Source organism: Giraffa tippelskirchi, chromosome 3 (assembly GCF_054371585.1).
Source record: "Giraffa tippelskirchi isolate mGirTip1 chromosome 3, T2T-mGirTip1v1.2.pri, whole genome shotgun sequence".
NCBI classification, from domain to species: domain Eukaryota; kingdom Metazoa; phylum Chordata; class Mammalia; order Artiodactyla; family Giraffidae; genus Giraffa; species Giraffa tippelskirchi.
The window spans coordinates 184926895-184937208 of record NC_137277.1 but is presented as its reverse complement, the minus strand read 5'-3'; the positions used below and the strand labels follow the sequence as shown (position 1 = coordinate 184937208).

Sequence of the window (10314 nt, the reverse complement as noted above, 5' to 3'; positions counted from 1 at the left end):
AGAGATAAGCTATTTTTGGTCACGATGCAAGGCGCAAAGATCGCCTAAGGTCCAGCGGTCGGGGGAACCTTAACACCCCTCACCCAGCTAGACGGCCCGAGCCCCCAAGCTCTCCGCGGAAGAGAAAACCCCAGGATGCAAGCCAAGTGCGCGCGGCCGCGCCCCGCCCACATGGCCGCGCCCCGCCCACACGGCCGCGCCCCGCCCACACGGCCGCACGCGAGGGGCGTGGCCGCTTCCTGTAGGCTTCGGGGCCCGGCGCCCTCCTGCCGGGCGGCCGACCTCAAACGCCTGCGCCGCGCGCGCTCGCCGGAGGCGGGGCTGAGCCGCGCAGGGCCGGGCGCGCGCGCCCGACGCCGACCGCCCAGCTCTGCAGGTCGCGGCTCGCGCCCCGCGCCTAGGGAGTAGCTAGCGCCGGGGTCGAGGGCGTGGCGGCCCGACAGCCGGCGCCGCACAGACTCTGCCGCGGCCATCTCCCGCCGTGTCTCCCCAGAGGCCCAGCTCCTTTGCGACCCCCGAGCTCCCGCGTAGCCCGTCTGGCAGCCCCGGCCTCTCCTTCCCTTACCTGCCTGCCCGCTGCGGCGACCACGCGCGCAGGTGAGTCTCTTCGCGGGGTGGGGCCCGCGCCCGCCTCTCCGAGCAGGCTCTGCACCCGGCTCTGGAGAGGATTGGGGTGCACTAGGTGTGGAAAGTTAAAAAAAAAAAAGAAAGAAACAGTCCGCCTGTGCCCTGGAGGGGTGGACGCTCCTGTACGCCAGACCCCAGAGAAGCTGCGCCTTTGCCTCCCGGGTCCAGCCCTTCTCGCGCCCAGGGTCTTCTCTGACAGCTCTGGGGTGGTGTATTTGCAGAACACAACCAAGAGAAAGGATCTGTCTCCCAACAGCTGTTTGAGTTTTTGAAAAGCTGACAGATCCAACCTGCTCCTGAACGCAGAATGGGGGGAGTTGGTAAAACGGAGCGACCAGAAGGTGGAAGCCCATCTTTTTTGTTGTTCTTGTTCTCCTTTCTCAGTGATGCGTGGGTAACCATCGCATTACCTGTTGGATTACTTCTTGAAACTTGTCTGTCTGCTTCCTTCTGCTGCCCGGGCCGATAGAGCAGTAGTGGTCTGTTTTCAGCTTGCTTCGTCTCAGCTTCCGTGCAAAATCTGATCATCTCCTTCAGGAGATTAGGAGTCTAGGGCAGGGAGCAGTTCAGATCCATGTTGCAGATGCTAACAGAATTATTTAACGTGAAGCTTTACTGCAGTGCTTAAAAGTATTAACGCCCTCTTATTGAAAGTTACCTGTTGTTGTTTAGTCTCTAAATCGTGTCCGACTGTTTGCGACCCCATGGTCTGTAGCCTGCCAGGTTCCTCTGTCTATGGGAGTCTCCAGGCAAGAATACTGGAGTGGGTTGCCATTTCCTTCTCCAGGGGATCGTCCCGATCGTGGGATGGAGCCCACGTCTCCTGCATTGGCAGGCAGATTCTTTACCGCTGAGCCACCGCAGAAGCCTGGAAGTCTCTGCATTTCATAGTCTCACATGTACAAGTTGATAATCGATTGAGGGATTCTCTGATAAAGAATCCGCCTGCCGGTGCAGGAGACTCGGGAGACGCAGGTTCCATCCCTGAGTCAGGAAGATCCCCTGGAGGAGGAAATGGCAACCCACTCCAGTATTCTTGCCTGGAAAGTCCCACGGTCAGAGGAGCGTGGTGGGTTACAGTCCATGGGCTCACAAAGAGTCAGAACCGATGGAGAGCACACGCATGACTCTTTGTAGCTGTCATTACATAGGATTTAAAAGGTTAATTTTAAGACTGTTTCATTAGTTGTTCAAAATACTAAATTATAAAACACAAAATATTGAAACTCAGAATATAGATGTTTGTGTATCACGCCAGGGTCATGCTTTTTGGTAGGGATTTTGTATTTGTTTTCTAGAAATGGACTTTTGATGCAGGAAGACAGTGAAAGACTTGAAAACTCAGCTCCCCTTCTTTAGCCACGCTGTCAGCTTTATGTTTTACTGGGTTAGCAAAACTTCTCTCTTAGAGTGGGACGAGATCTCAGTGCTTTTCGAGAAGGCAAGATTTTTTTCCACTTTTGAATTATAACATTTGTGAAACTTTTTAACATGTGCATGTTAACGGTTACAAATGAGTACAGATTTTGTATGGTGCTGGAGGATATAGTCGTTGAAAGACTTCAGCAAAGCATCATGAAAAATAGTGTGATTTGGAAATCCATTAGACTGAAGTCTGTGAAATAATGGGAGCTCTAAAGTTCAATGCCATTTATTGTCTAGACCCAGGGAACCACAGGAGGTGGAGGTCAGACAGACAGTGGATCTCCACTTTTCCCCTCGAATGTAGAGGTTAGAGTGAGGGGAAATGAATTATATGCTGCAAAAGAAATAGGATCAGTCCTTACATCTCTACCTCAGTTCTTTAAAACCAGTCATTTTCATTTGTTCTGTCAGTTGGTTATTGTTATTTCTCTCTCCCGCTGAAAAGGACTTCACTGCATCTCAGTAGTTATAACAGGACCATTTCTGAATTACATATGAAAAGAAGGCATAGGTCGTTGAAACATACAAAATTCAAAAATCTAATTTTCATCTTTACTGTGGCACCATTTTTTTTTTCTTACCACAACTACTAGAAAGTAGTAAGATTTTCTGCGTGTAAGTAGTGAACAGGGAGGAAGTAGAAGATAACAGACTTGCAAGATAGCTATTTGAAACCCTCACACTGACAATCCAGAGGGTTCCTTTTTTGGAAAAAAAAAAAAGGAATTTAGTCTAAACTTATAATATGTAAATTTTAAAAAGGTATTTAGTAGTTCAACAACATCTCTGAGTATTTTCCTCATTTTATATTGAGAGGACAAATGTAACTCAAAACGCCAGATGACTTTTCCCAGGTTATTCAACAGGGCACTTGTGGAGCTGGAAATGAGGTATTTGCTTCCAGTATTGATTGATCCATCAGAAAATAATAAATTGCATCTAGCTAAGGTATTTTAAATATTCAAGTTGAGAAGCCTACTGTTTTGAAAAGTTATTATTATTTTTTTAATCCTGGAAGAGGAATTTACCTTTTCCTGATCAGAATTTAAAATGCAAAGTCAGATTCATGTGCTTGACATTTTCCCTTGATTACTTTTGTCACAAGGCTTGTATCCGAGCAGATGGTCATGCTACTTAGAGTTTTCCACTCGATATTTCCGTGAAGAAACAATTTGCCAGAAGCCAGCCACAGCTACAGTTGTGCTGCAGATGATGCTAAACCCTGATTACCACAGACTTTTGCTTATAAAAGCTGATGGATATTGGTCCAGCCCTTTCCGATCCATATTTCCCTGAGTTAGGAAATTGAGGGACACCTTAGTCTTGTAGGAGTTGCAGTGGAGCAGAGTTAACAGACTCCAAAAATATCAACATTGAAGCAGTGTACTTCTGTAAATTTTTTTCTTAATAAAATCAAGCTATTTCTTAAGTACCAGCTGAAATAACTTATGATTTCTTTACAGATGTGCTAAGATTGTTTTTTCCACTGGTTAATTCTGATCATATCTCTGTTCACATCTAGCTGCATTTGTAATATCAGAAAATTATGAAATGGTTGACAATGTTGATTTAAGCTATATCCAAAAAAAATCTCACAGCAGGCCTTTAGCAAGAGAACCACCAGGTGAAAGATAATGTCTCTAATACTGCATGCCCTGAATTACAACATGAAGTTCTTTGAGGTCCTTGAAAAGTGCACGGTGGACTTTTTCAGCTAGCTCTCTGTTTTTAAATCTTTACATGATTTCATATTGGAACTATATCACCACACCAGTGGTTGCCCTGGAGCTGGTTTTATTGATAGCTGCGACTGAACAGTTTTCTTGAAATGATTCAAAGTGTTAGTTTTGTTTTTGTAGCTTTATTTTTGTGTCCTTTTTGTCGCCTGGCATTAGATCATTTGGGTGTGTATTTTTCTCATTTTGTAATTTTAATATCAGTTCCATCAAAGGTTCTGATATTACTGGGATCCTTTCCACCCAAAAATACGTTGGCATAGATTGTGCCTATGTAAAAATTAATTATTGAGCACCAACTGTATGCAAAGCATCATTCTGAGCACCCAACATGTATTCTCTGATTTAGTACTTCTAATATCCTTATTGGATAAGGATTATTATTACCCCCATTTTATAGTTGAGGAAAAAGAAAAGGAGGCAAACTAATGTACCTAACATCGAGTACTGGGGGCAGGCTTCCCAGGTGGTGCAGTGGTCAAGAATCCACCTGCCAATGCAGGATGCAAGAGACGTGAGTTCAATCCCTGGGTCAGGAGTACTGGGGGCAGGAGACAGAGTTTAAATCGAGAAAATCCTGATTATCGGGCCCGAATCTTCCTGAGATATATATTTAAAGATTGTTCAGACTTACTTGTAGTTACTATGGGATTTCATTAATCCATCCTTTTAAACTGTGTAAATATACACTAACGTATAAGTGAAGAAAATGTAACGATACTATAAAGATTATTGAAATAATTTTTGATGAAAGGCAAATAATTTAACAATTACCTAAAAAAATTGAAGGGGAAATACCTATAAAATAACCCATGTAAGGTTATAGGGGATAACTGGCAAAACTTGAAAATAGACTCTGATTTCAAGAACAGTGTTATATCATTGTTAAAGTACTTGATTTTGATAATTGAACTGTGGATTATACAAGAAAATGATCTTGTTCTTATACAGTGAAGCATTTGAGAGTGAAAGGAGCAATACTGTCTTAATCTCAATGGTTCCAGGGAAAAACGTGTATATAAAAATGAGGGAATGATTTTTAAAATGGGCCAAAATGTAAGTAATTGGTAACTCCGAGAAAAGGGTACACAGGAATTTCTCGTACTATTCTTATAGTTTTTCTCTTTGAAATTATATCAAAAGAAAAAGTTGCCCTGAAATGAAGGTAGAAAACAGGAAATGAAGGTGTAACATTCTAAGAATTTTTTTTTTTTTAAGTCAGGTGAAGGATTGTTTCTTGTGCTCTGATTTTTTTTTTTTTTTTCCTTTTTGGAGGTTGGAAGAAGGTGCTTGAGACCAACAGAAAATCTTAGCAAACATAGCTTGACTTTCTCAAATTTTAAAATCTAGCCATTCAGAGCTCCCTGACTCTCCAACCAGGCCCAGTGTTTACCTCGCCTCTCTTTAATGGGGAGGGGAATAAAGCATTAGCGTCTCTAATAAGAGATAAGAGGTAAAAAGACCGCCCACTTGTAGTCATACTGAAAGTTAAATTGCCTAAAACTTTCAATACCATGCTAATATTGACTGATTTTTAAATGTTTATTGATTTTTGTCTGCGCCGGGCTCTCGTTGCTGCGCTCAGGCTTTCGTTACTGCGCACAGGCTTTCTCTGGTTGTGGCGTGTGGGTTTCTCACTGAGGTGGCTTCTCTAGCTGGGGAGCTCCGGCTCTAGAGTACAGCCCCAGCAGTTGTGGTGCCTGGGGTCAGTTGCCCTGCGGCGTGTGGAGTCTTCATGGACCAGGGATCAAACCGGTGTCCCCTGCAGTGGCAGGCGGATTCTTAACCACTGGACCACCAGGGAAGCCCTAAAATTGACGAATTTTTATGTCAGATCTCTGCACACCTACCTTTCTCACTTGTTTCCCGACCACCAGGGAAGCCCTAAAATTGACGAATTTTTATGTCAGATCTCTGCACACCTACCTTTCTCACTTGTTTCCCGCCGTCCCCACCAAGCACGGTCCACTGTGGCCACATCAGATCTCACGTCTTGTGCCTGCTGATCTTTTTGTCTCCCCGCCTTTGTCCATGGACTGTTGGCTTCGCCTGGAAGGCACCCCATTCTTTTCTTGCTGAAATTCTCTTCTGAGAAGCTATCTTTCATCCTCATGCAGAATTAAATTTTCCTTTGTCTGTGCTGCCTTATCACAATGCTCTCTGCTTTCATTCAGCAATCCTTATTAAGCATACACTGTGAGCTAGAAACTGGGCCAGGGACTGGGGATTCAAAGGCACTCATGCTCTGATAGCTAAGAGTGATTTGTAAACAAACAATCATAGGACTGTAACAGGGACATGAACAAAGTGCTCTGAGAGCTGCAGACTCAACCCTACACAACTTAAGTGAAGTGAAGTCGCTCAGTCGTGTCCGACTCTTTGCGACCCCGTGGACCGTAGCCTACCAGGCTCCTCCGTCCATGGGATTCTCCAGGCAAGAGCACTGGAGTGGGTTGCCATTGCCTTCTCCAACTTAGTCTTGAAGAAAAGGTTACAATGAGATACCATGCGCCCCCTGTCAGGCCCCTTTCCAGACTGGAGATTTCCAGCACAATAATCTACTCAAAGAAGTTTTAAACAGTTGTAGTGCCTGTGGGCTACCCAATTAGGTGTCTTCAGTGGAAAGCTAAAAAGACAAGTCTGCAAATCTAGATCTCAGGAGAGAGAGGCGGAGTCCGGGTATGTAACTCACACAGACCTGTGATTTTCCCTGTGCACTGGCAGGAAGGACCTGGGGACAGATTAGAATCTCTCAGGGTCACGTTGTTTTTCAAACCACCATCCCCTCCAGTGCCCAAGATCCTGCTTCCCCCTTCACTTCGGTGACATCTTTCCTGGCTTAAGAATAATTGTCGGAAGCGAGAGACCGTCTTGATAGACACGTGTCATGCGGGTGAACCACGGGGAAGCAGGAAGCGAAGTTGAGAAACACTGGTTGCGGGGTAGTTAAATGCTGGGGCGTAGATGAAAGCGCTCAGGAAGAGTAAGATGACGAAGAGGATGGGGTTGAAACCTCGAGGAGACGGTTGTAAAGGGTGAGTGGAGACAGAGGAGCCACTTTGAGGACAGATGCGGGGGGAAGGAGAGCTGGCAGAGACGGAGCCCTGGGAGGCAGGGGCACGGAGACATCCCACAGTGGATGGGTGGGACCAGGGGCCGCCCGGAGGCAGGTGCCAACCCCGAGGAGGCTGCTGCTGTCCAGTCGGGGCTGGTTCAGCTGGAAGGTGGTGGCAGGAGTCCAGCCGCCTGGAATTCAGGAGTGATGGGAGTCGAGGAGATTCCTCTTTCCAGGACGCCTCTAGAAAAGGGGAAGCAGAGACAGAGGGCGGTGGATTGAGGGGCAGGCAGACTCCAAATGGAAGATTTTTCTTTTTTTCAAGACTGGGGCGGGGTGGGGGAAGGGACTTGGGAAGAAGTATGTTTGGTAAGGAAGAAGAAAGAATGGGTGGAGACCGATACATTAAAACTATAAGAGACAGGACTTCCCTGGCGGTCCAGTGGTTAAGACTGTGTGCTTCTCATGCACGAGGCACAGGTTCGATTCCTGGTCAGGGAACTAAGATCCTACATGCTGTGCAGGGCAGCCCAAAGAGAGGGAAAAAAATTCGGAGCTCTAAAACAGTGAGAATAAATCTGTGTTTAAAGAAAAAAAAAGGTATAGGAGCTGGTAGTTAAGAGCCTGCACTCCCAATGCAGGGGACCCGAGTTTGATCTCTGGTCAGGGAACTGGATACCGCATGCCACAAGTAAGAGTTCTCATGCTGTGAAAAGGAACGAATTTCAATCGGTTCTAGTGGAATGGATGAACCTAGAGCCTTTATACAGAGAGGAGTAAGTCAGAAAGAGAAAAATATCATATAATAATGCATATATATGGAATCGAGAAAAATGATACTGATGAACCTATTTGCAGGGCAGGAATAGAGACACAGACATAGAGAACAGACTTGTGGACACAGCTGGGGAGGTAAGGGGATCGGGGGGAAGGAGAGAGAGGGAAGAATTGAGAGAGTAGCATTGAAACATATACGTTACCATATGCAAAATAGCTAGCTAGTGGGCAGTTGCTGTATAACTCAGGGAGCTCAGCTGGGTGCTCTATGACAGCCTAGCGGGGTGGGATGGGAAAGGGTTGGGACAGAGGTTCAAGAGGGAGGGGACCTATGTGTACCTACGGCTGACTCATGTTGTTGTATGGTAGAAACCAACACGACATTGTAAAGCAATTATCCTCCAATTAAAAAAAAAGAGAGTTCTCATGCTGCAGCTAAGACCCAGTGCAGCCAAATTAAACAAAAAAACTCACACACACACACACACAGAAAACAAAAAATGTGTAGGTGCCAAGATCCTTTTGAGGTGGTTGGTGTCGTTGAAGAGACATTCTTGCTGGGTGGGAGCACCTTGAGGATAGGAACCATGCTTTATTCATCTCATAGCTCCCTGTACCTGGCATGCAGTATATATTTGGAAAATGTTTACAAAAACAAATGAAGATTTACTTTTTAGAATTAGCCTTTCCTGATTGATATAGTGGAATAACAGGGGAAAATCACTATTTTTTTCCCATAATTAACATTCTATATTGTACTGTATGTAAGCAATCTATTTGCAACTTCATGTTCTTCACAATAAAAGAGAAAAATCACAAACTAGGTAATACTGAGGTAGTAATAATTACGCTTACTTAATTTTCCTGTGCCTGCTAGGTAGGACTTAAATTCCAGCATCTTGAGATATGTTATGTTCAAGGCACCTGCCTGGTGGGTGTGACATGCAGTTCTTCAGAAGAGATAAAAATGGGCATAAATAGCCTTATAAGGCAGTCGCTGTTCATTATTTAACAGGGGGGCACTATCCACTCCATGCTGGTAAAGTGATTTATTTTTAAGCATTCAGAGAAAGGACATTTTTTAAATTGTCTTCTATGTCAGATTTTGCCTGTAGTAAATATTTCTGATATCAGCAAAGACTGACTTTATTTGGAGCTTTCAGTTCTGTGTAACGTAGTTCTTTGAGAGTATATTCAAAAGAACAGATGGGTTAAAAAAGGTGAAGTCAGCTCACTGCAGACCGCATTTCAGGGCGCAGATGGTGAGTGAGTCTGTGTGGGTTTTATCTCTGCCAGGTTGCAGTGTTGTGGACCGAAATCCCAAACAAACATGTGAAGGAAGTTCTGGTTCACATTTTCCTTCCCCCTGCTTGTAAACTGGTGTATATGTTGATAGTATCTTATTTTGTATTATCCCCACCCCCCCACCGCTTCATTTCACTACAAAACTTCCAGCCTTTTTTTCATAATAAGTCATTGCCCGTGAAATAGCTTATGTAAAATATCCTAAGCAAATCAACTTAGTATGTATAGAATTCATTGCTGAGGACCGTGATGAGTTGATTTCAACGTTGATTGATCTTTCCTGAATAAAATTGCCTCATTTGATGAATTGCTGTCTTGAGAATTGATTGGAACCTTATTGGACCTTCAATATCTTATCTCTGTTGTTTTCTCTTTTTTTAAACAGTTGATGCCTGGTAGACATCTTTGAACTTTAAAAACGGAGACCTGCTTTTAGAGGAAAATGCTGAGGGACGCTATGAAGTCTTGGAATGATAGCCAGTCAGATCTTTGCAGCACTGACCACGAAGAGGAAGAAGAGATGATTTTTGGTGAAAATGAAGATGACTTGGAAGAGATGATGGATTTAAGTGACCTGCCTACCTCACTTTTTGCCTGCAGTGTCCATGAAGCAGTGTTTGAGGTGCCGGAGCAGAAGGTAGGCATACACCCTACCTTTCTCTGCCTTTGGTAGTGTGTTGAATGTGTGTGGATTCGGGGAAACAGCTGATGGCTGCTTATTTGCAAAGTTTGTTATTGGTCCATGGCAGGTAGAGAAGTGTGCACCAAACTTTAGACATTGCTTGGGCATTTTGGGGCTCCCTGGTGGCTCAGACGGTGAAGAATCTGCCTGCAATGAGGGAGACACAGGTTTGATCCCTGGGTCGGAAAGACCCCCTGGAGGAGGGCATGGCAACCCACTCCAGTATTCTTGCCTGGAGAATTCCATGGACAGAGGAGCCTGGCCAGCTACAGTCCATGGGGTCTCAAAGAGTCAGAGACGACTGAACGACTCACTTTCAGCCTTCTGGCATTTTTATGATGTTTTATGAGACTATCAGTCTGCAACAGATAGGAAATGCTTAAAATCCAGTCCTACCCCATGAATATTTTGAGAAGCACTGGTTTATAGTGAATGCTGAATGAAGTCTTAATAAGTTCATCCATTGATGTACTCAGTCATTCATTTTTGTAGCTTGTGGTTAAAGAAAAGCTAAGTGACTTTTAGCCTGGCTTCCTATTATTTGGTAGTAAATTCACAAAAGAAGAACTTATTTTGAGCCTTTTTCCGAGGCTGATTACATAATTAGGACTGTTTATGATTTCATTCGGGGCTTCCCAGGTGGCTCAGTGGTAAAGGATCCTCCTGCCAGTGCTGGAGATGCCGGAGACATGGGTTCAATCCCTGGA

General features: G+C 44.7%; 1 protein-coding gene across 1 annotated transcript in view; it reads left to right on the top strand.

Moving 5' to 3' along the window:
- The first annotated feature begins 317 nt into the window (after window positions 1-317).
- RCAN3 (RCAN family member 3) overlaps window positions 318-10314 on the top strand; it is a 30816-nt gene continuing 20819 nt past the window's right edge. The window contains exons 1-2 of the mRNA XM_081586746.1: window positions 318-597; window positions 9311-9562. Coding sequence (XP_081442872.1) covers window positions 9368-9562 — 195 coding nt within the window. The 5' untranslated portion in view covers window positions 318-597; window positions 9311-9367. The remainder of the gene's footprint in view (window positions 598-9310; window positions 9563-10314) is intronic.